We start from the raw sequence: 26,997 nt of genomic DNA on the forward strand, positions 1-26,997 counted from the left end.
CACACTTACTCCTATATTCTCTACCCTTGTAGGCTATGTATCCTACGCATATATCCTTTTCTGCTGGTGTTCTATCACAAATTAACCACAGAAGTGATGATTATAACAGTTACCACAGTAGCATAACTTTGGATTTGAATATATTGATGACAAAATCCTTATTTCCACAATCCCTTCCTTAGCAATGGGTTTACTCATTACTGTAAAGATCAGAGGTAGACAGACTCTTAAGTTAACGGTATGACGATCTATGCCTATTACTGCATAGATTTGACTGAATAGCTTATAGAGTTATCTTAAAATATCAATTTGCATAACAGGACATTTCATTCTATGAAAACAACTATATAAGTGGTGTTATGAATGCAGACACGTGTAACATACACCTAAATTACTTGGCATTTCAATGATATTTGACTAATCAGAATGCCTTGAATAGGAATGTGCCACATATATGATTTCCACATTTTTCAATATCTGAATTCTCAACATTTAGGCTAGTCTACTGTGCTGAAAGTATTAGCACACAGCCTATATTCTATTGCCTCAATTCAATTTAGTATATACGTAGCAGTATGCCTGCGAATGCGTATTTCGCAAGAGTTTAAATGTTTTAAGGAGTTATGCTAATGTGAGGTGATGATCAGTTTGTGTTTGTACGCGAATTGCTTACTGATACTGCTTGCAAGTTATGAACTATCTCTTATGCATTTTTATGTAACAATATATTTTCAGTCAGTGGTCCGGAGCCTATATGGAATCTCTGTCCATGTTTTGAAATAAATCCTGCGTGATGAGAGCTTTTCTATATAGAATAATTAAGGAATTAAACAGAAAATCCTGCGTGACGTTGCCACCAATTCCACTCCGGGTCCGGAGAACTTATTTTATTGAATGTAGGCCTACATGGCACAATGCACATGCAGGCACATTGCGCGTGTATAATGTAGATCCAACTATTGCTCATCGCAATAATAGTTCTGGACCTATGCTGATAAGTATAATTAGCTTATAATTATGGTTCTCTAACTATTTAGCATATTTCAGTATAGAATTGACTAATACATTCAAATTGAAATAAATATGAATAATAATAATTTAATAATCAATTGTATACTGAAGTTCTGTACCTCCAAGACTCTCTTCATGAATTAAATCTTTTTGTTCTTCCTCTGCTTAGTGCAAAATTCAAGTATTGACTTTTTGATATCAATAACTATATTTTGAAGTTCACACTATTGGCAGTTGACATTTGACATTTGATGCTTGTCATTGATACAATGTAAAAGCTATAGCTGTGCGTATAGGCTATGTTTTCTATAGCCTACACAATATATAACTTTCGATGAATCGTAGGCTTAGCCTATGTAGCGCAAGATAGACCTGACTGATAAACTGTGCTATTTACAGAATGAGCGATTACTATTGTTTTAATCTCATGATAGCATAGCTCCCACCACGATGTCTATGACCGGTTTTACTGGCACGGTTTGTGTGAAAATAAATAGTGCTGAGAATTTACAGCCTACAGCATTCATTCAAAGACTCCCGGGATTTAACCTGACGACCCTTGACACTTATGCTGATGTCAGTGTGGATGATAGAATTGTCGGAAAGACTGCTGTGAAACCAAAAACTCTTTCCCCAGTATGGACTTCGGAAGAGTTCCGGCTCAACGTAAGTGTTCTTTTGATACGATACCTTAATTAAAACAGCCATAACCCTTATTCCAGCTGTAACACAAGCCAACCTAACCAGGAATAACTTGACTTCATCTCTTAAACCCTGACACCAACTCCCTTCAATGGCATTCTCTAGTCCCCATATTGAATGCTCCACTATTTTGGATAGTTTCACTATTATGACACTCGCAATTTGCCAACTATAGGTAGGCCATAGGCCATATACCCTTCATATATTTACTGTAAAACTGAATACACATAAACATGAACTACTGAACCAGTGACACTAGCATGATATAAGTAGCTCCGCTTCCAGTCCAGCAGTTGTATATTTTACTTTCGGAAACACAACTATATGCGGGGGCTTTTAGCAAAGAGTACGGACAAGACAACTATAATGCCAAAGACTGTGTTAGATTATATGAAGACGTCATTGGCTCAAAGAAAAAATAGCATTCAATCCTACAGTAAGAGTGTTGACAAAGACAGAAATATTCAGCTGCAATATTGTACCACTACTAGTTCTCACTCACATCTTTAACGACATAATTATAGCCTAAGCCATTTATAATTGTTAACATGAGATACGTTCTTCCAAATCTGAGGTTTCTTATATTATTTATTTATATTTGTAATGGTAATACAGGTTCAAACACACCCACTCTATCCTATCCTAACAATCTTTGGACTGAACTTCTGTGGCTTCTAATAATAGTTCCATACATTATTATAATAAATAAACATATTCAACAATTTTGAAACTATCCTGGTTGGCAATGAACCATGAAAGGTGTGTTTAGGTGGTGCCGCATTTGCCCAAGCCGTAACTGCTGTATTTATTGTAATCTCTCAATTCAATATTTCTTGGCCCCATACTTTGTCAAAACGAAGTGTACTTCGTCAATTGAGCGAAACAATGAGAAAAGAATCTCATCATACATATGATGAGTGACCGAATAACTTCTTGACCTATCAATTCATCACCTCCAACTAGTTAACTGTTGAATTTGAAGCTATGATGCTTTGGGCTGACTGTGGAACAACGGACAGCTATGTTTTATGGTGGCTCTTGATGCAATTCTTGATTTGATCTTTAGCATTGATCTTTTCCATTTTTTAAGTTCGCTTTGGTTATTAGTTATGATAATTGCAAATCGAGTTCATTATTTAAGAGTGACATATCAGCTTCTTTTTGAAGACAGTCTTTGTCAGAGTCTTATAACGCTTTCTTTATTAATCTCATTGTAACCGAAAGAATTCATAGGCCTATAGACCATACAAAAGCGAGTGAAATAGATATTAGAGACAGGAGATAAAGTATAAAATAAATAATAAAAGAGAAGAAAAATTTATAATATGTAGGCCTAATTGGTACATTGTTGTCAATTTTTAACCTGTAGGCTATAAAAGTACTGAATCTGCTGCAAAGTTTGATAATCCGTTTGTGTGGGCATGTTGACCAAGAACTCTCTTGACTGTACGGTATGGGATTACAAATCTTGTCAGAACTAAGAAGTCTCCGCACTTGACTGAGAGCATTACCACCAAACTACTATGATATCAGCAACCAACGACTGCAAGGCGTATTTTTATTTCAGGTTCATGAAGCGCAAATACTCAGTTTTCGCGTCTTTCACCAATCAGTGCCCGAAGATGATTTTGTGGCGGATTGTCAGATTACTTTCGAGGAACTACTTCAAATGAAATCGATCATGGACAAATATAGTGACGTTCTGGTGACATTCTTTTGATCAATTCTTTGTTATTATGTCTTGTATAATAATAAATTGTTAATTTTACTTCAAGTCATATTAGGATCGGATGCTTGCATAAAAATAAATTATTGGTAATTTGAAATTATAGACAAAATTTTGAACTAGTTCAGTGGAATAAATTTGGCAATATGAACATATCGTTTGCTGCCATAATTCACAAGTATTCAGTAATTTTTGTTATGGAATAAAGCTGATAATAAGGCTACTATTACATCTGATTGGTCTTATTAAGAGATAAACTGATGGTTGGAGATTGGCAACCTCAAATTTATATTCAAAGATACAAAATGAGCAGGTCAATACGCTATTAACTAAAATGTATTGCAATGCAGACTATTTTATTATAGATACATGTAAAGATATTTATGCCAATTATATTGCATGCTGCATTGCTGTGTTGCGATTAAATCTGAAGTATAATAACTTGTTGGCTTGAGATTTTGGTATCGGCAGAGTAGTAACTTGCACCAATTGAATGAAGACATTTCAACACAGCACAGTTCATTATATGTTACTATTACATAGTTTGTGCAATATACCCTGACTACATGACCTTTTGAAATTTTTGGAACAGGTTAACACAAATGAATAAAGTGTTAGGTTATTATTCAACTCTTAGATACGAATGTTGTAAATGTTGATTTTTGACAAAATTCATCAGATTTTGACTACTGTTGTTGAGCCAACTTCATGCTTTACCAAATTAAATACCATAATGCCTACGTCAGGTCAGTTCTATTTTCACCGAAATTCACATTACTGCCGGCATTTAACACAGGTAATATACTCTCAATTGTCTCAACCAGTTGCGTACCGGTAGTTGTTGAAACAATTGAGTGGCATTATCACTAGTGACATATCTGTGGGATAAACGGTTTGAGTGACAGACCTGGGAAATATCGCGTATTTATTAATATAATTCCGTTTCTGGTGTGTACTGAAATATTGCCACTATCATACACACCAGTAGATTGGACCTTTGTTGATGATGTCATGCCGAAATACCACTTGGGAATATTTCATCTCACTATTAATTTGGTCTCTGTAGAATTGGGTGTTGAATGAAAAGTAATGTGTTCTTCCGATTTGTCACTTTGCGTTGAATATAGGTCTATGGTTTTTTAATTTGACTACGGTGTCTTGGTAAATATTTGACGTTTTATGACTTGCGTTATCGTCGGAGTTTGATTGTGTTTGGAAATATTTTCATGGGTACGATTGCTCGATTGGAATTTCTTCTGAAACAACATCCGTTTAGAAAATAATGGTATCACAAGCTATCTGCACACTGACAGGTATTAAACGGATAAAAAATAAAACTACTAATGGGCTGATTGAAATTGCAAACCGTGTAATTTGCACTATAAAATGGTAACAACAAAGTCCGCACTATGTCATACGAAAAAATCAATGGGTAAAACTTGTGGTAAATGGTGCAAATTCATAGGCCTACAGATTAACATAGAAAACTATTCAGAGATTTGTGGTTTTAAATGTGAATTGTAGGCCATCAATTTCCAATGTTCCATACATAGGCTACTTTGCGACATTGTTTTCATTTTTGAATGTGTAAATATGTGGCAATAACTGCTGATAAGAGACAACCTGAAAGTGTTTCAAGTTGCCATGAATGTTGTCATGAAATGTGTACTGACTACTGACAATCAGCTATTTGAATGATTGGGATTTTTCTTTCAGATGCATTTGGAACCTGCCGGAACATTGAAGGTCCTTGTGAAACTTCAGGAAGGTAACTTCGTTTGAGATATTGTGAATTTGAATTTTCCACCTGCGATGGCTAAATGACAGCATGTTTCGGAACCACTACGAAAAACCTTTCTTGTCCGATTTTTGATCGGTCACAGTATTTTTCAATACATCCTTTGGTATTGAACTGCTTAAATTCACTTTTTGATTAATACTGATACTACTACATTTATTCAAATCGGTCATCGTAATATTACATTGTTGAATATTTTTGAGCCTCTGTGTTTCAATCAACTCGTTTTGATTTAATACTTATTCATTTTATGAATATTTTGATAAGTGCCCACTAATAGGTAGCCTACTAGCTCGTTCATGTAGTGTTTGTCATCGACTAGTTGATTACAGAATGTCTTATTTCCTGGTTTGCGTGTTGGTTTGTGACGAGAATTACTCTGCTCGTTTTGATTTGGCCATTGGGTGGTTGTAGCTGTGCGTGTGCAATCATTATTAAGGACCGAGCCATTCTCTTTCGAAATATTGAAATACATCTTCCCTCCACTTTTTAGACCCAGATTTTAGTAAATAGATTTATATGTATATATGATATAATATTATTATATTTTAACGAAAATAGATCTTGTACTTATCCTATGTAAGATCTTCAAAATAATGGGATAAACAAACTTGTTGAAGACAATATTACAGTATTGCAAATCGTATGCAGAGTACTCACTGCTCACCTGACCGTGAGCTATATCTCATGATCCTGCACACACCACGCACATACCATACCGTAACCATAAATTATGATTGCCATATCCATTCTAAAACAAACACAGCACCTAGTAGACCACTTTATCTTATCTGGAATTTCAGTAATATGATCTGCAACCGGTCTGTTGCAAAGGTAACTCGGCATTTACAATCTTCACCATTACAATCTCTTCAGATCCAAGTATGCTTGGAATGCGGTGTCTCATTTTGGTTCATAAATTGTTGACAAGTGTCAAATTTTGCTATCACTAATCCATCGAGCCTCGGTTGTATTTTGTGATGTGTAAACTGGGAAATTGAAGGTCACTTTTGTTTAGGTAAGCATCGTCATGTTCCAGTGCGACACTTCAAGGAAAGAAGTGACAGAAAGAGGGTACGCAGAAATGCGGTACGCCGCAGAATACATCGTGTCAACGGCCATAAATTTCTAGCGACTTATCTGAAGCAGCCAACGTTTTGCTCGCATTGCCGAGATTTCATATGGTCAGTATGTTTTCATTATGGATACGGCTTTAACTTTGCAAAGTCTCTTTGAGACTTAAAAAGACGCTCTAAAAAATTTCATTTTGTTCCGGACATTATAAGGCGTGCGATCCCATACATATTGTACCGATTGGATAGTAAATGAAGACAGTAGGCTACTTATCATCTGATACCTAGAAATCATCATTTACGTATTACCTCATTTCACTGATAGCAGGAGCCTAAAATCTTAAAATAGACATATATTTGGATGTGGATTCCTTGGCAACAGTCGTCACAGAGTATTTATTGATCCGTCTTCAATCCAATTGCGTTATCATTGTTTAATAGCGTGCACTGGTCACCGGTGCACATAGGCAAATATCAACGTTGAAATGTGTGTCTATTAATGTGAATCAGTGACTGAATACAGGCCTATCGCACTTTAACTCATTTTTATTTTTTTTCTGCAGGGGACTTGTCGGAAAGCAAGGTTACCAATGTCAAGGTGTGTTGAACGACTTTTAAGTTGGTAATTTCATATTGTTAAATATTTGACTTGGCAGTTGGCTGTTACTTGTATATTTTGCCCTCAAATTCTAGATAATGCTATATCCGAGTGATTGTCAAAATCACGACAAAAACGCCATGAAAGTTTTTGAACTGATTAGTTCTAGATTATTGTATTGTAAGTAAAATTGTTGCTTATACGGTATTATGTAATTTTAATCTTCTAAAATGTCATCGGTTGGATAGGAAGATTGCTAATGACTGTCGAATGTTCCATGAAAAAATAATCTCCAAAATTGTGCTTACATCCTGAAAAGGAGCTGAACTTTAACTCTGACTGAAATCATTTCTGAACCGTTCAATTGTTAATGATTTGCCTGCAATCAAGTAATTTTTACAGAATTCGAAAAAACTTATTGTTTTTTCCGTTACATTAGGAATTGGGAAAAGACCAAGTGGATGGCTTGGCTTGCCTGTGCTGTACATCATGTTTTGTAGATACTATGAAAATATACCAAACTTTTTGTGGTTTACACTGTCTTGTCTCTGTATATCAAATCGTGCATTGTAGGAAAAGACAACATTCAACTTGTTTATAAAATTTATGTTCCATACTTCCTGGTGAAAAAAGATGTTGCCGAATCCCGATGTTTTTATTAAAGCGCAGAGACATGTTTTCCATGAGACAAACCGGTGCCAAACTCTTTATCCAGTTCCTGGATGCAGTTTTGGCGATGTGTAATCTCATACAACAGGCTACACATACCCAGTAGCTCAGTCACCACCTCATTGTGTGTCTTTTGCAAAGCCGGATTACATAGTGGTGAATCACACTACACAATTCTGCAATGCGTGGACTGAATCAGACCTTTGTCAGGAAGTTTGTGTGACTTGGCTCCATGCAATACCAACCAATCCGTTCCCAACTGTTGTGTCGCTGAACCCTATGTTAGTTTTCATTGTTATTCTTGTATGTGTAGCCTAGTTATTGGATTAGTACATTAAAGACGTCATCACCCTGGTCTGCATTGCATATTCAGATCCTGGTAGAGCCCTTTCATGGCCTTGAGTTTCAGTGTGCCAAATAAAATTAGTTTCCTGTTGCAATAATTACAGTGATCCCTCTAAAATTTGGTGTGAATGGACATTGGACAGCAACCATGGCTACAATAGGTCTGACTTATTGTTCTATGCAGATGCAATGAATTGCATTTTCTTGTAGAGTGACTCCAATAATAATGACTTCATCCCGAGCATATTCAAGAAGTTACGACCCTACTGTAATTAAAATAGTGCAGTTGCACCACTCTGGACTCTGTGCTAGTCTTAATGTTCAGCTCTTCCGTCAATGACAAATTTCCTGTTGTGTTTCAGTGTGCACATGTGTCGTTCACAAGAGATGTCATAAGCAAGTATTAACAAAGTGTCCGGGATGTAAAACTGACGCTATGGTAGGAATTGTCTGTGAAATTTCCATGTCTTTACCAGATTTTAGCAAATCGTTCCTCGTCATCTTTATCCGAGTCTTCATTCAACAATTGCACCATAATTACTGTTCGACATCATTCGATTGCTGGGTGCTACGCTTTCATGGGTTTTGCCTTTTGTCTTTGAAGGAACGTGTGGGAACTGCGCATTTCGTTTTTTTTTATTTTTCACTATGCACCGCAACTGGTGAATTGGGCCCTATGCCAACAATTGAAGCCTATGCTAATGCAGTGAGTAGCCAATGTGGTAATGCCAAACCCAATTTTGGTTTTTGATTTACTATTTTTGATTTAATTCACGATCATATATAGCGAATAGACTTGAACACGGATGGTACAATTCTTTAATTAAAGTGATCTTACTGCGAGGACTTTTCATACCATAAAATTAGTATTGTAAACAAGTAAGCCAGACTGATATTCAATGCAGGGATTGTTTTTCAATTAGGTGTGAGTGTGGCCTCTAGGAAGTGGTAGTGTAAGCTCCACTATTACTACCCAACGTCACCTCAAATTCTTTAAATATCACTAATGTCACTGGCCTCGGATAGTTTGAGAGTTCCTGGCCCTTGCGGTTGGTCATGCTGTTGCTCTTTAGAAGATCATTGTCCGGCCAAGCAAAATATGATGTTTAGTATTTTTAATACATAATACATGCGCCACGTATGTCTCGCTCTTCCTCTGCTAAGTGCTGTATCACAATGGTAATGGACATCTTCATTGGCTAATGGCATTATCATTATGTAAGAAATTGTGTCCTTACGTAAGCTGTTGCTTTGTCAGACTTAATGCCTGGTGTGCATTTGAATAATGTATATCAATTGTGTCAATAATCTCTGATCAATTGATGTCACCACAAATCGGAAACGTGCTCACGTTCGTGCTCGTGCGAGAATCCAGTCATTAATCAATGATCTTGGTATTTATGAATAATGATTGTAGTTTAATCGATGCGCGCATCACAAATAGAGTGAAGTTGGTCTGTTACTACATTTGTTGCATCGTATCTTATGGATGTTGCACTTGGTCAGTGTGATCAGGTCTCACGAATCTGTAGCCTGACCCAGTTATTATTCCTACCTTGAAGGCCAATAGAGCACTATGGTGCATCTCTCATGTGAATGAACATTACGCATGATATATCTATCACCTCTCTGGAGGAGGAATTTAGCCAGAATCCTTGCTCTGACAATTCCTGCTCCCGATTCTGAGAATCTAATCGGATGCTCGTTACAAACTATTCTCATGGTATTTTATGAGTGACTTCATGCATTTGCAGTACAGTTGATGCTGATAGGTCAGTCAGTCAACAACTTATCCAACAAACCATATGTTCATTAGGGCTGTTCAAAAACTTTTATGACATTTATGACTTTTTTCAAATTGTGCAGGCTACTTGATAAAATTGTTAGGTTACATGAAAAACGCTGCTAACCAATATTGGGGGAATTCCAACCTCCAGGGGCATTGCTACAAGAGAAAAAGTTTTGGATATATTTAATAAAAATAAATATCGAATTTTTTTCAAATTTTACTGGCTACCCCATGAAATTGTTAGGTTATCCAAAAAATGATGCGTAACAAATTTGACTCATTTCCAACCAGTACACTGTACAAGCAAAGTTATTAGAGTGTGCTACAAAATTTTGGATTTGGAAAAAAATAGTATTCATGGTGGCAAATTCGTTATTTATTTATTATAGGTCTACCTACCGTAAATACTATGATATGAAATTTCAAATTTTGAACATCAATAACTGTGCAGATCTTCAATTTTAGTTCCATAGTTGCTTTTTGTGTTCAACCATCTGTCAATACTTATCCAAAAGTGGCAGAAGTGGAGAATCTAAAATCAATTGAAATTCTCAAGTGATCCAAATTTGTTCAAAATCTCTAAATCCGTTTTTCACAGCCCAATCCTAATCCACGCTCATTCCCATCCCAAGGCAAACTGCTTTTAGACTGATAACAAAATCTGGTGACCTTCACTGCTGCTCGCATCAGCCGCTGTGGCTAAATTTTATGCCATAATTCTGTTGTTTTAGCTTCTGGTGCATATTTGGATAAGGGAGAGGAGTCCTTGCATCATGTTTGAGTTGTGCCTGCCGATATCTCAAGTACCAATCGAAATAGGCAAATAATCGTGTTTACATTTCGTTGTAATCGATTTCTTTATGATTTTTGTCCAAGTGCAATAGTCCCAGTCCTAGGGGACAAGAACGAGCTCCCATTCGGCAATGTTTAATTCAGAGCTTCTGTTTTCAGCACGATTCGGTGCATGGGCGAATGAACTTTGGAATCCCGCACAAGTTTCAAGTACACTCCTATTCGTTTTTCACTTTCTGTGACCACTGTGGCTCTTTGCTGTACGGATTGTTTTCTCAAGGAAAGCAATGCAAAGGTACGTCCGGGCGTTGTCGCCTGAAAATATATGACAGCGCGATACATTGAATATAGTAATGTCACTGTTTACGATTTACAAGTCTATTGTTTTGTGTAACAAGACTCATCTCATCCTAGAACTACACCAAAGTTTACTAAAAAGTGTATCTTATCCTTATGCCAGCATTTTCTTCAATGCAATGTCGAATCATCTTATGAGTGAGCATATTTTGAGTAAATTTCACTGATAACTATATCTCTATATTATGGGTTTATCAATTTACTCTGGTAGCATATAACCTATAAATAGAGATCCATTGCCAAGGTGTAGGGAATCTGCACGGTCGTAGAATGTCATATCATTAACTATCATGATGAATGCTCCTGATCTTGTTGATTGCACAATCACGAAAGTAGCGTAGAGATGGACAAAAGGCTTGTTTGCATCTTAATTTCGTAATGGTTATCCCTGATAGTGTTGTGGTAGTGTTCTGTTATTTTTCGTTTTATTTAGTTAAATACACACGCCATTTCTATTTTGATTTATCATTGGATTAAGATTGCTATCATCAAGGGAATATGCTGGGGAAATTGTTGTTATAAAGTGCAATTATGATTCTGAGGAAGTCTTGCTGCCGATGAGTGACGATATCTTTGGTCAAGGTTATAAATGGCTTCTTCCTTGATCTCAGTTCTAATTTTGAAGTTGCATTTGCATAGAAGATTTGTGATTGACCTGATCACAGTGAACCCAAAAGGTTTGTAGTGGTTTGAAATTGAAAACGGAGATTGAAGTTTTTTGCCAGCCGCTCTGCCAGTATTTTTACTTGGTTTCAACTTTGGAGAAGTTGGCTTCAAATTTGTCATGACATCTTATTCAATTAGCATTGCTACAGGAGGTGTCATGGTGCTATTTCACATCTTGGTTCCTGCAATATTAAGCTCTGTGCAATAAAAGGCCATGGTATGATCAAAAACTAGACATGCCAGCCATTTCCGAGGTGTCATCTTACCAAATTTTCTGACAGTAAGCATGCAAATGAATCCAGTCAACAATTTTTTCTTCAAATTAAGGTATAAACACTTTTGCCATTTCCTACTCCAGTCCTGATCATTTTCCTTAAAAATGCTGCTATGACTATGATTATGCTGCTGAATGCTCAATTCCGCATTAATTTTGCTCTCGTACCATGATTTCTGAAAATTCCACTTGTACTGAAACTTTAAAATCTTGTAATAACCTGATTTGGATTCAGTTCCGAGCTACGAACTAGCATTTGTAGATAAGAAGTCAGTATCGTGTATTTGAAGAGCTTCTTGAAGGTACAGAACTTATATGTAGCCTACAATTGAATAATATACTCATATAGAAATGAACCTGAATATTTTCGGCTGACACTCCTCAGGGTCAATCGTCAGCTGCTGTCAGTGTATTTATAACTATTCTGGCCCATCGAATTACAGCAGGACCACCCAGCATGGATTTAGGAGGGTGTTCTTATTACTAGAATAAGGGTTGTAACCAAGTCGCAAGGTTCCAAGTTACAAGTCAATCTCACTTTTATGGTTTCGATGCGAGTCAATTCGAGTCATTTTCAATTCACTAGCGAGTCAAGTCCAAGTTCAAGTCAGCGAGCGAAGGGTCGTGTCCGAGTCACGGTATTATGACTCGAGTCCAAGTCATTGTTTTCACTGTTCAGTTTCATGTTTAATCTGGTTTAATCCACTGGAGTCAACTCTGCTCGAGTAATATAAAATGGTTCGCATTTATAATATCGTGATTTTCCTCATTCCTAACAGTTTTTGGCCCTATTTTCCAAGTATCAGGACTGATAGACGAAATAGCAACAATGTAGTGACTTACCATGTTCTTCGAAGTATGTCATGGTTGGATTCCTGCACAATGACTCGAGTACAAGTCGAGTCAATACACAAATTGAATCGAGTCGAGTCATTTTATGCATTTGTAAAAATGTCTCTAGTCAAGTCGAGTCACCAAAAAATCGTGACTCATGTTATTACAACCCTGGCCAATGCTAACCAACTGGTCCGCTTTGCCTCCCATGCAGCAAATGCATTTTGCCGATGCGATCGCACCCTTGAAAACACCAACGTTTTCTTCCAGCTTGTAAAATGAACGTTCACAAGCGATGCGCTCAAAACGTGTCCAACTCGTGCGGCATCAACGAGAAGCAAATCGCCGACATATTGAGAGATATCGGTAAGCTCGACATCGACAAAGGCAACAAAAAACACAAGGTACGCCGAGCCCTGCGACCCCCTTTCCGTGATCTGAACGCGGCCAAATATTTTTCAGACTCTTACAGCCAGCGTCAGTCTACCACCCAATCAGGATGGTGAGAATTGCATATTCTTTTGTCATCTTACATAATATACCTCGATGGTTTATTTCAGGGCGTACCGGTAACTCGTCATCCAATGGCGGCGTTGCGGGGATTGCCAATAACTCGATGAACAACAGAGTCCAACTCAGCGATTTCTCGTTCATTAAAGTTTTGGGGAAGGGAAGCTTTGGAAAGGTACAATGCAGTTTGGATTTACTGATTTCAGGGTATTACAGCAGTAGAAGTGGCGCTACCATGGTTTGACATTTCTTGAGTACGAACGCTCGTATGGGGATAGCGGTCATCAGCACCAATTTCCCAAGAAGCCATCTGCCTTAGTTACATGCATTGATACAAAATATTGGCGTACAGATCGTTAACCGACTTTTGCTGTATTCCTTAGTGTTCGTATGTGGATTTGTTTTATCAGAGATTGACATATGACATATTCTTCTCAAGACCAAAGTGTATAAAAGTTACCTAGTCACTTGGTGATTTACTTTTTCCATGGCCTCTACAAGATATTTGTGATTCATAAGCAAACAATCTCGGTAATCTAACACAATCAATTGAATTACAATCGTCTTTGTCTTGTCTTGTGTCAGCAGAAGGAATTTTTAGTCAATCCGAAAATTGGCCACTAGCTGCGCTCGCGGTTCGCTTGCATTTCATGTTGTTTGTTCCTATGACGTCATAATTGGTTGTATGTAATGTAGCTAGATGCATGTTTTTGAAATTCTCCATTTGCTGACGATTGCCCTTGAAGAGTGTCAGCTAGAAAAGCATCGGGTTTTAATATATTTCTGCAATGAATATATTATTAAAATGTATATTAAAGTTCTTTACCCCAAAGAGTCTCTTCAAATCGTCTTTGTGCTCACCATACAGACTTGATGTAATTTTTGGGCATTTGCCCTGGTGTAATTCTAGTACGGTATCTATATTCTCAGACATCACATTTCCCTACTGCCAAATGTATCAAGATATTTTTTTTATTGTGTTTGGCATGCTGTTATTGGTGATTACAGCCTGGACATATTTTGTCTTTGAAATATGTTGAGGCCACCATCTATTGAGGGTATGTGGCCCTAATCGCTCTTTTTGGTAGCTCCTATTGTGTGCCATAAGATCTTGACAATCCAGTTATTGAATGTTCAATGTCCTGGCTACTCTGTTATCCAAAGATATTTTCCCTTTGTTCTTGGTGTATTGTGAGAGGAATTTTGAAACAAGGTATGTTGTGTCAATATAGTTTGAGCACTGTAGGGAGATCTAGAAAATGAAAGACTCATGAAGAATATTTTCGATGTGGTACCTTATTATGACGGGAACCTTCACTTGTCTCTACAGGTAGTGCATAATTTGGTGGACAGGAATATATCTAAAATGCTTGTAGCATATCCAATCCAAAAACAAGTAGACAATAATGTTGCGCCAAGCGTCAGTTTATCAACTTATACGAAGATAATATCCAGTTTTTCCACTCTTTTTAGTATTTATTCTCTGGAAGTTTTTTTGAAATCAAATGCTATGCTGCAATGCTGCATGCAACGCATTCATAGCAATTGAACAAAAAGAATATTGAATATCATCACTGAAATTTCAGAGTGGACATTGATATCCCGGGAGGGCAGCTTGAAGCTTTGTGCAGAAAACTATTCAAAGCCTTTGAAAGCATTCTTTTTGATGCCTGCATTACTGCTAATGCGTTCCCTTGAGAAATAAAAACATTTTCCAGCTACTCAAAGCAAGGGTAGGCTACATTCCTTTAGTTCAGTGTGCAAAATTCTCACATTTCAATGATGCCGGAAAGCATCTTTTGTTTTTTTGAGAGAAATATGTATTCCGTACCCTCCATAAATATTCAAAGGATATCTCGTTACTCTGGTGTATTTTTACGCGGGAAAGAACAGATACAAATGTCAATTGTTATAAAATTTGCATGGCGGTGTGTTCCTAAATCTACACTGCCTTTGTCTGGATCGATATGCTATATGGGGTATTAATAATGCAGGCTTTTTTGTGAGACCTCCGCCTGATTTGTAGTTTTTATCATTCTTTATACGACAGTTTTAGTTTATCAATAGTAATGTCCCAGGTGGGGTAGTATTTTTGCTTTATCGCCAGTGACTGACTTGTCCTTCGAGCATGATTTCATGATTTTCGCTTATCTTCTTACACAGTGATCATGGCTAAGCAGAGAACACACTTCAAATTTGATTTAGTAGCTTAAGTGAGGCAGTATTTCCTGGCAGATTCCTTATTTTTGTTGTTGTGGTTTGGTCATATGTTTTGTAATCTCTTATCAGCGAACTGATAGCCGTAGACCAACTGCCTTTGATCGATGTAGGCCGTCGCTCACTGCCTATGCAAACAAACCTCTATTGAATTTTTCAAAATGTGATTTTAGTATCGAAAGGCTCATATTAAATTTTCATTGATTTCCACTTTCTGGAATCTGAGATTTCTATGCCCAGCATACAATTGTCTGAAAGCATGCAGTATCACGTTACGCTGGGAACAGGGAGTGTTTTATCTTGCTTATTTGATGATTCTCTTGTCAGTAACCATTGTATAATCTTGTTTTAATTTCATCCCGATGTTATTGTTCAGGTTATGCTGGCAGAACACAAGCAGACGAAAGAGGTCTTTGCGATTAAAGTATTGAAAAAAGACGTGATCACGGCAGACGACGACGTCGAATGCACGCTGACGGAGAAACGTGTGTTAATTCTGGAGCACCCTTTTCTCACCTCTCTTCATTCTTGTTTTCAGACTCCGGTGAGTTGTCTGGCGAGTTGCGCTGACTGCAGATATTTGGGATGTTATGTAGGCCTGCGTTTTAATTAGATTGGAGTTGATAAACAGTTTTTTGCCAGTGCAGCAGGAATTTGTGTCCTGTCGCTGTGTTTGACAGAAAATTCAAATATGTGCTTCCCTTTGTAATACGGCTATTCTCGTGTAAGGGTTGACACATCATAATTATCAGTGATTCATACAGTTTGATGCCCTACGTGCTGCATGTGGTCGGCAGTGGCTGGGTTTCTCCATGACAGCTACCAATGGGATGTGAAAATAGGCCTGCAGATAGTGATACCGCCGAGCTACGGTGGCTAATCTGCTCTGTCACTTCTTTTAATTGTTAATTACATTCTATCTGCCATGGAATTCTATCTGCCATGGTACCGTGTCTGCTTGATGTGGTAAATCACCATCATATGATTTCTCTAAGACAGAGTTTATCAAACTTTTTTTCTGGTGTCTTTTCTACAAAATATGAAATATCAGCCAGCACCCTGCAGTCCAATATATAGCCAGCGTCCCCCGATCGCCAATTTCATGCCCAGCAACTCCTTCACGCTCGCCTGTGACCACCAGGGGGCGCTGTCGCCCACTTTGGGAATCCCTGCTCTCGGATCTATAGGTTTTACTGGCTACTGGCGCATTTTCTGGTACCCAAATTATAATTATAATGTGTGCCGTCTTCATTACTCGAATAGTAATTTCAATCCTGTAGTAGAAACTCGTGTTGACACAGAAAATGACGTTATTTTGTGGAATTCATGCTGAAATCTACATTCGACTGTGTTGCTATTAGTTGCAGTAATGATATTTTGCACTAGCTCTTCTCAATTTTGTGATCACACGGTTCTCACGTCAATTATTTTTCAAGCCTGTGGTATTGGGACCACACATACAGTCGTAGCCTATGTAGATGCATTACACATAATGTAATGATTGATTTTGTCAGCGCACTATCTCAATGATTTGATCATGTAGGATCATACTCCTTTGATGATATGGTGGTAGCAGTTACCAGCAAACAATATTGTCATCCCTTCTATAGTCGTCTTATTTTCAAGTTACCGGGTCACCTGCTTTTCTCAACTAAAGATTGGAAGGCGTCTTAAAGTTGAATCAAATAGTTGATCTTTAGGGGGAATTCCATATGCTATTGATTTGCATGACTGTGTTTGGAGGGAATTTGGATTGAACTGACTCTGTAATCGTATCATGCCTAGTCATGGTGGGCAGGAATGTTGAGCTCATGATGATTTAAACTAGTATGGACACTTGGACAGGTTTTATCAGAACAGGAGTAGCTGGATTCTATATCAATCAAATGTTTGCGAACATTATGATACCTAAAATGTTCACATTTTTTCTCATGTGAAGATCGTTGAATATTTCATTAGCGGGCTGGATATAACTGAAAAGATCAAAACCGCAAATCATCATGTGTTATTATAAATTTAACCTTCCCTTGGTCCTGTTCGAATGCAAACCAAATTTTACTGTGTGTTCCTGTTCAGCAACAAAAATAAACTTCAATCCAGAAATAACGGCACTTAATTAACTGAAGCAATGATTCCGTATAACCTGTCTCGGAAACAGTAATCTATTAATATCTGTCACCGTTGCCCGGGATCGGTACTAATCTATTTAGAATCGCGTCACTGTCATTATACGAGACACCCTTGAGACCGCGACAGTCAAAATAATTGCCGTCCATCCATCAAACCTGTAAGTGACTAGGCCGCATCAATGTTTCAATATCATTGACAGCAACTTGATTTGGGAATATTGATCGTACGCTCTTCAGTTTGGCTGCGATGAAGTATTCTGCGTGTTGTGAGATTCTAAATATCCTGTTTTTTACTACAGACCTTCTTATCAAAGATATTTAACTTGTATTGTCCTTCTCTGTATTTTCGAAGATGTGTGCATAGTGTAGAGTGGTATGTCATGCTCAAGTGTAGAAATATTTTGACTGATCTGACCTTAACAATATGCAATGCACACTGTACTGCTTCCAATGTCCCTTGTATGAAATTACTGTCTTTCAAGATCTAAAATGTTGGGCTAGTACATGAATGCATGACTCAAGGGAATATCCTGGTCCTATTCAATCAAATTATATGTGACTGTGTATTTTATTACAATCCAATACCTACTATACTTCCTTGAATTTTATATATGAATCGATATTCCATCTACAACAGGACTAGAATATAGACTGAACTACAGTTGCATGTACTGAGCCTGAGCCCTAATTTAGGCTGAAGCAATCACTGCGTGTATGCATTTGTGGATGCATTGTGATCTGTTGATGATCAAATGATGCCGACTTGCTTTATAAAATCTTTTTCAGTTACCAAAAAATACTGTAGGCCTTGCCTGTATACTACTTTTGGTGCCAACTATCAGTATTTGATTGGTTTGAATTGTGCTTCAGATTCTATCAACTGTGTCTATATTTGAAATACCAAATATCTGTCCTCTTCTTCCGACTCTGGATCTTGGAAAATTGGGATTTTCGTTACCGTTACATTTGCGTTTAAATTGAATGCTAGGCCATTGGCGGAGTATTCCTTCTGCACTGTGGCATCATGTTACACTGCATTCAGTTGGTTAGGGCACAGTTGCATGTCCACCAAATGCAGGGTTGTAAGCACAATGATTAAAAATGAAAGTATGATTATCATCGATGTTTGCACCATCAAGTTTCCGGGTGTACTTGTTTAAGCTTAAATATTTGATCAGTGAAGTATCGCTGTTCAATTGGAAGTGTGAGGACTTCCGTGGTGGGTCAATTATTCATCAGTTTCGACACATTGTACGCATTCAGCCCGATACACATTCCCATCATTACGTAATTCTGGGGAATTACCCAGAATGGTCGATTGGGAGCCCCAGTTTGATAAAGAGGGCGTGCTTTTGATGGTTTTTCACGTAATCCATCCGTTACTGACAATGTACATACTTTTCATCGCACTTTATTGCCGTAATTGTGATTTAACATCAGTGATACTGAAAAATAAATCTACAGTGAACAAGTTATGTTTTGAAGCTGAACTGAAGCTCAAATGAATGTTCTAGAGCAGTGCTCGGCAAGTTTGTTAATGGTCCACGCAAAGTTTGTGTACTTCTGCATACTGCATCACTAGTATAAAAATTCAAGGTAATCTCTCGAATGAAAACATGTGTTTTACTGCCGAACTGGGCACCTTTTAGTGACTTTATAGTGCACGAGATACAGGCAATTGTCAATGTTGAACATTTGGTTTTTTTTAAGACCGTGAAAAAAATTCAATTTGAAACAGGTCTGCAGAAGCGGAATAATGTTGTCAAGCTCTGTTCTGGAGCAGAGATGTCAGATATACAGCCAGTCATACGAATTCATCCAGAAGGCAAAGCAATACCGAGTTCAGCTCAATCAATGTTTATATCAGTAACTCTGAATGACATTCAGATATTGATGGTGCTTCACAAGATATTTTGAACTGATGTTGCACTTGAGCTGTGTTCAGTAGTGGGGCTAGGCTCTAATATTGAGCTGGAAAGGGTGACTCCATCGTCTAAAACATTTTATTGATCACTATTGCACATGCCTTCTTCTGTGAAGAATCATAAGTAATTTCAATGATTTTTTTTTTCAGGAACGTTTATTTTTCATCATGGAGTACGTGAACGGTGGTGATCTAATGTTCCAAATCCAGAAAGCTCGCAAATTCAGCGAATCGAGATCTCGCTTTTATGCGGCGGAAGTCATCCTGGCTCTCATGTTTTTACACAAAAATGGAGTTATTTACAGGTGGGTGAGCGTGAAATTTGAAAATTTAATCTCAGCCTTAAAGATCGAGAGCTTGCAAGTGAAAGTGGCTTGCATTTCTAACATAATGCAATGCGCACTAGAGCCTAAACAACACCGAAGCGTTATCATCTGATTATAATTCGATATGCAGACGTAATCCTTTACACTTTAATCAGTTCAGTACTGGCCAGATTGATACTTTCACTAACCACAAGGAATGTTTTGAAACAAGCAAATGACAGCTCTATTTTGACCCATTGACAAATTCAACAGGCTAAAGAAGCACGCTGAAGTACCATTAACGCTCCATTTCATGCGCGTGCTAGCAACATTTTGTTCCAAGTTAACGATAACGTAATGTAACATTTTGCGATTCTGGAAACTTGATGTTTTGAAAACTGTGCAATTAATTGCTTTGACCTTGTGCTGAGTTTTACCTTTTCACTTCACTGATTCGGTAAATATTAGATTATTGGTTTCCAAATCATCACGTCATACTTTGCAGAATTGGCTTTCTTAAGAATTTCCATTCCCATGCTTGTTGTTTATCCAATAACTCTTGATTAAAGGCACACAGAAAGCTTTCAAGTTGAAGGGAGTAACTTACGTTACCGCGGATTTCCGTGATAGAAATATTCAAGTTCAGCATCAGATCACCAAGCCAATCACATATTTAAGTGAATGTTCTGTTTATTTGCCATGCATCACATTAAGTGTATGTTTGTTACCTACACTAGTGATGGTACCATTGATCCATTAAATTAATGTTGCAGAGCCCTTGCATACTATATGTTTATGTCTCTCGTCAGAATACTATAATGATTTGGATGCTAAATAAATCTCGTCAACGGCAGAGTACCATGCATATTTTTGTGACAAATGAGAACGATGTCGCGATACCATATGGTGTGAGGCAGATAAAGAACAGTGATTTTTTACGTTCAGAGATCTCAAGCTTGACAATATACTTCTGGATCAAATGGGTCACTGCAAGCTGGCCGACTTTGGGATGTGCAAAGAAGGAATCAATCAAGGCAAATTGGCGACGACGTTTTGTGGTACCCCAGATTATATCGCTCCTGAGGTACGTTGAGAGAACGGTTTAGGAACGGACTTCAGCACTATGCGGCCGGTGGAAAGAAATATGCTATCTTTTAGTATCAATTTTTATTGGCACGTTAAAAGTCTTTGTCATGTATGCGAACACATTCTATAATAGATATTTCTAAATATAACGCAATCCGATTTCTGTCTAGTTGAGGGACCATTAGGTGTTATGAATTTCATCATTGACCATGATTTGTTTTTGGCAGCCAATATCTCCCATTTGGTGGTTTATGGCTCATCGCTCGCATCGCCAATTTTGGCTCCGATTCTGATGTTTGTGAGGAGCATACTAAAATTCTTCAACTATGACTGTCAAAATTGATATCCACACTCTAGTCTGAGTGATGGCTAACCATGGTGTTTATGTGCTGTCATGAATCGGTTTTGGGTGTTTATTACATTGGGTAATTGAGCATTTATTGCTGGGTCATTTGACCAATTTCAGTTGTTAATCGAGGGTCACTGCTTTCAGAATCACAGGATGAACACACACGATCAACTCAAAATAGCTATTACAACTATACGATGACATGTTCAAAATATATTCAGTTACAGGGGATGTTTTTCCCCTTTTCACTCATAAAACCGATGTAAACCTATCCCCAAACTACTTTTTCTTCACAAACCGAAAATGGAAAGAGTGGTTTGCCTAAAAACTGTTTAGTAGAAGTGGAAATAGTCTACAAACATTTCCACTCGAGACTTGAGTAAGCAGTGCAGGTAGTACTCTGAAAAAGAACTACTTTGTTACTTACCACATCTGTGTGTATTTACCCTGTGGTGCATTTAAAGATAATATAAGCAGTCCACCACTAGTTGGATAAGAACAACTTTCTCTTTCTTGCCCACACAATCGTAGCTAATGCGACGTCAAGTCACGACCAGAGGTCATTAAACCGGGGTCCACAGATTAGTTTGAGGGGTCCGTGATAGGCAAATGCTGAATCTACAACTATAAACTATAAACATACATTGTCCTTAATTTATAAGATCTGTCCTTGTTATTGACTCAATTGACTGCTACTGGGAGGAAGTGTGGACCTTTTTTTATGTAATCAGGTAGCTCAAATGGATGAATCTTTTTATAGTCATCAACTCACGCTAAAAGCACTAAAAAGTTTAGGAACCCCTGATCATGTCATAATGTATTTCCGGATTTGTGTATTAGGAAGGCAAAGTTGTATAATAATAATGCATATGCAGATGAGAAACATTTTTTATCCTCACTTGGAGCCGAAACGCAAGACATCACGTTCTTGCATTTTTTCAGATATTGCAGGAGCTTGATTACGGCCCGTCAGTAGATTGGTGGGCGCTCGGCGTGCTGATGTACGAGATGATGGCGGGCCAACCACCGTTCGAAGCGGACAACGAGGACGACCTGTTTGAATCTATCATGAGCGAAGACGTTTTGTATCCCGTATGGCTCACCAAACATGCCGTGAATATTTTGGAAGGGGTGCGTACGCTTTTTTTCTGTCTGAATACCAATGATGAGTCTTGGCGAATTTCTGCGACATCTCGCCTGTGCAGTCTCCAGAAGTGGTCAATACTTCTCAAGTACGTTTGCCTACCTGCACTTTTCATCCTTTGTAAATATTGAAAGTAAAAAGTAGTTCTGAGAAAAGATTGTATCGTTTTAACCAGGAGGACGCTTGATTTTGATTATTGTACGTTTGCTCATTACATCATAGTGCATCTGTGACATGTTTTTTCTCACCACAAACTCATTACGGTTCCCCCCCGTGAGTTTTTGTTTCTATTTCAAGCCCGTCAATAGAAAGACTCGCGCTTTTAGGGCGAATCTATTTCAATGATTGGGTGGGGTTGGTTTCTGTAAAAGTTACACGATACTCTGCTCTTTGCAGTGATTGAGGCTAGTTGTAGCATTCCTAATTCAACTGACTTAATGATATCAGTCGGATTAATCGAAGTTGGCTGCTGAATATCGATATCTTCTTATCGATTGTGTCATTGTTACAATTGCTATTCTTTACTTGTCACTTTTTGTCTCACATACATAACTAAAGTCACTGAAGGCAAACAAACTATGCCGCCACAAAATTGGTAGCTCTTCTTTAGGCTAAACACTTGTGACATTGTTTTCAGTCGGTTGGAGATTTCTGGTCTCTAGGTGATACAACAGCTACGAGCCACATCAATTAATTTTGATCTTGACGTGTCGATGAATATCGCTCCTTCCACGCAGCTGGTTGCGATAGATAGCCTTGGCTTCTCCGATCCAACCGAAGTCCCTTTGGAACGACTAATTAACATTCTAGTGCGATAGTTGTAATTTCCACGCCAGCGTTGATATGCGATACTTAATGAGCAGCTGTCCTGTGGAAATCACGGCTTCGTATTGAAATCATCAGCGGTCAGTCGTGGGCTTGTGTGTATCGATCTTGGGACAAATTTACCCAGCCTGACTTTTTTCTACGATTTTGTAATGAGAAGTTTTATAAGTTTTTTTCTTCGAATAGTGCGGCTATTAGCTAAATTTGTACACCAAATTTTTCTCAATTTCAAAGAGTAGAAGTGATGCTATTGTAGTTTGAAAATTTTGAATTTAATATGAAAAAATGAAAAAAAAAAGAATTCAAATTTCACTAGCAAACTCATGAAATAGTTAAGTTGTCTACAAAAACTATGCAAAACAAATTTGACTCAATTCCTTCCGGTAGTAATGAAGTTACTAGAGTTATTCGTTAATAATTCGAGGATTACCCACAGTAAATAGGCCTACTGTTTTTTTCAAATCCAAGACAACTCCAATAGCTTTGAGTTGGAATTGAACCGAATTCGCCGAGTATCGATTTATTTATTTCATTTTATTTATAAGTTGGCAAATCCACGGAGGAAGACGGTAAAATTTTGAATAAAAATTACAAGTTTCCAACTCCAGTAGCTTCTTTGCTGTACAACGCTATTTTAGCCAAACTAACAATTTTAGCTTATACCGGCAAAAATTTGCAAAAATAAAGTTATTTTTGAACAGCCCTACTGAGCATGTATTCGAAGACTTTGCCTATTGACATTTGTCATTCTGCTTTCCCTTCGAAGACTCATCTGGCAATTTCAGAAGTATCCACCTAAAATCAACCACTTTATGAGTATGCAAGCCCTCGACCAATTACACTTTTTGAAACTTCTTACCCGAGTTATCTTTTCATACCTTTGACTTTCTACTTTCGTTTAAATTAGTTCTTACATCACTCTTAAATCGCTATTTCTACTTGTAATTGGGTAGAAATGTACAACATTACTTTTGCTGATACTTGAAAAAGAAACACTGACTAGTTCGACCACATCTGTGTGTGTCTCTAGACTCAGTAGTGCATTTCACTACTTGGTGAGGCGACAAAATGGGATTTTCCCACTGAATCCAATTTTCAGTTCATGACTAAAAATCCGTCGAAACGACTCGGATGCGGGACCGCGGGCGAGGAGGCCATCAAGGACCAGCCGTTTTTCAAGGGCATGAACTGGGTTGACTTGGAACAGAAGAAAGTGCAGCCGCCGTTCAAACCGCAAGTGGTGAGTGATGTTTGCGCTCAGATTTTTCCCTTGATTGAGTTACAGTTGCAATTCGACAGTCTATCGCTTCTAAACTGAAAGCTGCAGTAGAAGTAGCAGCAATGTTCCCTCTAAGCTGCGCACTAGGGTTGTTCAAAAATAACTTTTTTTCCCGGATTTCAGCCATTCACTGATTAAATTGTCAGGTTACCCTAAAAAACGCTGCACACCAAATTTGGTTCGATTCTAACAAGTATAGGACTCCGCAGATCCAATTAGAATTTTTAATTTATTATGGAAAATTGAAAAAAAAAAATTCCAAATTTTTCTGCCAACCCCATGAAATTGTTGAGCTGTCTTCAAAGACGTTGCAAAACAAATTTGAGTCAATTCCGACCAATAGAAGCGGAGTTATGTGAGTTTTTCGATGATAATCCTCGGATTATCCTTGATCGGTGGATAATCCGCGATTTATCAACGAAAAACTCACATAACTCCCCAGTTGTTGGTTTTATCACCCTATTGGAGAGTGGTTGCGCACTGTTGTCCTAGGGCCTGCGCAGTGAGCTGGCGTGTTTGCGCAGGCTCTTGAAAAATTAGAGGGAACATTGAGTAGCAGTCTTAAATCATGACCTTTTTCGTAAGTGCTGCTTGGAGGTACAGAACTTAGAAATACAATTGAATAGTATATTCATTATTGATGTTGAAATGAGCCCGGATATTTTCGACTGACACTCGTCAGGGGTAATCGTCAGCAAATAGTAAGGGAATTGGAATGAACATTGTATGTCAACAAGGCAAAAAAGTCGGCAGAGCCAACCAAACGAACGACCGAAGATGTTTATATCCATCCTATTTCCACCTGCTTTGAAAAACTACTGATTTCTGCCGTCTGCAAGTGTTACGACACTGTGAAGACAACGTGGTTTTTTAGACAACCCAACTGCTCCCTGCAATGCAAAGACGTTCTTCCGGCACTGCAACAAAGTAATGTAGCTTACGGATATAAGTGCCACTGTGATTGTAGCTACATGGGATGAACGAAATAATGTTTGCGGGATCGCATAAATCAGCATGTCCCTAGATTGATTAGCACACGCGCATCTCTGTCGAAAGACTCACCCTCGACTCATCCCCTGATTCAGAACAGGCAAAGGTCATTTGTTGGATAATCCTGTTAGCGTGTTGCCGGGAGAGGCCGTTCACACTCTCGTTTGAGTGCCTTGAAGTTGACTTTCATTAAAATACAACAACCAAGCTTGTGCCTACAGAATGAGTTTGTGTACCGTCTAAAAATAGTACACTGAGCATAAGCGCTCTCGCCGCCCCGATTATTCGAAATTTCATGCTGGTGACGTCATATTTTGTTGATTTACAATGTTCTTTCCAATTCTCTACTAGTTGCTGACGATAACCGCTGACGAGTTTCGATCGAAAATATTTGGGTTCATTTTGTGTAAGTATGGAAAACCTAGTAGGCTACGATAGGCCTAGTTTTGCCTAAAGCACAAAAATCTGTCAAGTATAAGTGAAGTAACGGATCTTGTTTCGTTCCCAGCAAAGCGACCGCGACGTGGCCAACTTTGACCCTGACTTCACCCGCGAGGACCCCAAGCTCACCCCGGTCCCGACGCAGTCGCTCGCCACCGTCAACCAGGCCGAGTTTCGCGGCTTCTCGTTTGTCAGCGACAACTACAAGAAGGCCGTCGAGCCGGCGGACGATCCAGACGCAGATACGCAGTCCGGCCTGCTGAGCACGCCCTCGCAGAGAAGGACCGTTTCCACGTCGTCAGCGCCGCTGCCTGCTTCGGCCGGGCGGCTTATTTCAACGGAACTCTAGCACGCTCAGTGTGCTTAACGATATCGTTAATGAGGTGTAGGAAGCTAATGAAATCACGGATGAATCGTCACGCTCGTAACAGTGGTGACAGCTGCGAGCAAAGTTATGTGGATCGTACGCAGTGGTTGGATTCAGCCACTTTACGACGGTTCTAGAGAACAGTCGTTCTCAAGTCGTTTTTGTGGCGCCCAATTAAAAAAAAATACATACCGGTAAAATCTTTTTGTATGATTTTCAAACTAAAAAAATATGACTTGTAACCAATGTTCCCTCTAAGCTGCGCACGTGCGCAAATGCGCAGTGCTTTCACGGTCTCTGCGCACAAAAAATCCGAAGTGATGACCTTTTTTTTAGTCGTTACGCACTGGATTCCTGGGGTCTGCGCTGTGAGTTGGCGAGTGTGCGCAGACTCGAAAAAAATTAGAGGGAACATTGCTTGTAACTGAACCGGCTGAAAAATACCACTTTGATATAGAACCGGCTGATGAAAAAATTGAATCCCACCACTGTTCGTGCGCCATCTTTGATTTGTCGCTGATGGCCTGTCTCCAGACGGTGAAAACTTGGATTTATCCCTTGTTTAGCCTTGTTATCGAGCACGGAAGCTGCTGTGTTGTAGCACGAGTTCTCAAATCCGTGTGTCGCTCTGCTGTAACGTAGGCTGTCGAAGAGCAGACTTCCTGTGTGTTATGTGTCTGTGAGCTGCATTATGGCATATACGGAACATTTGGGGAGGACTTATTTATTTTTGCATCAAATGTTTTCATCTTTTTTTCCGCGTCGCTTAACGATAGAACTGTTACGGAACGCGTGTT

At 38.4% G+C, this 26,997-nt stretch overlaps 1 protein-coding gene across 1 annotated transcript; it reads left to right on the top strand.

Annotated features, from left to right (window-relative positions):
• The first annotated feature begins 887 nt into the window (after positions 1-887).
• On the top strand, positions 888-26,437 carry LOC145450731 (protein kinase C-like 1B). The gene is made up of 16 exons (XM_080329236.1): positions 888-1,677; positions 3,281-3,418; positions 5,156-5,207; positions 6,256-6,421; positions 6,874-6,908; positions 8,285-8,361; positions 10,663-10,798; positions 12,905-13,038; positions 13,097-13,136; positions 13,195-13,319; positions 15,738-15,905; positions 19,565-19,719; positions 20,665-20,803; positions 22,097-22,285; positions 24,223-24,363; positions 25,901-26,437. The coding sequence occupies exons 1-16, from the start codon at positions 1,462-1,464 to the stop codon at positions 26,180-26,182; spliced, it is 2,193 nt and encodes a 730-aa protein (XP_080185362.1). The 5' UTR covers positions 888-1,461; the 3' UTR covers positions 26,183-26,437.
• The last annotated feature ends 560 nt before the right edge of the window (positions 26,438-26,997 follow it).

Source organism: Botryllus schlosseri, chromosome 11, assembly GCF_051294905.1.
Source record: "Botryllus schlosseri isolate E-star chromosome 11, Bs_hap1, whole genome shotgun sequence".
Taxonomy (NCBI): domain Eukaryota; kingdom Metazoa; phylum Chordata; class Ascidiacea; order Stolidobranchia; family Styelidae; genus Botryllus; species Botryllus schlosseri.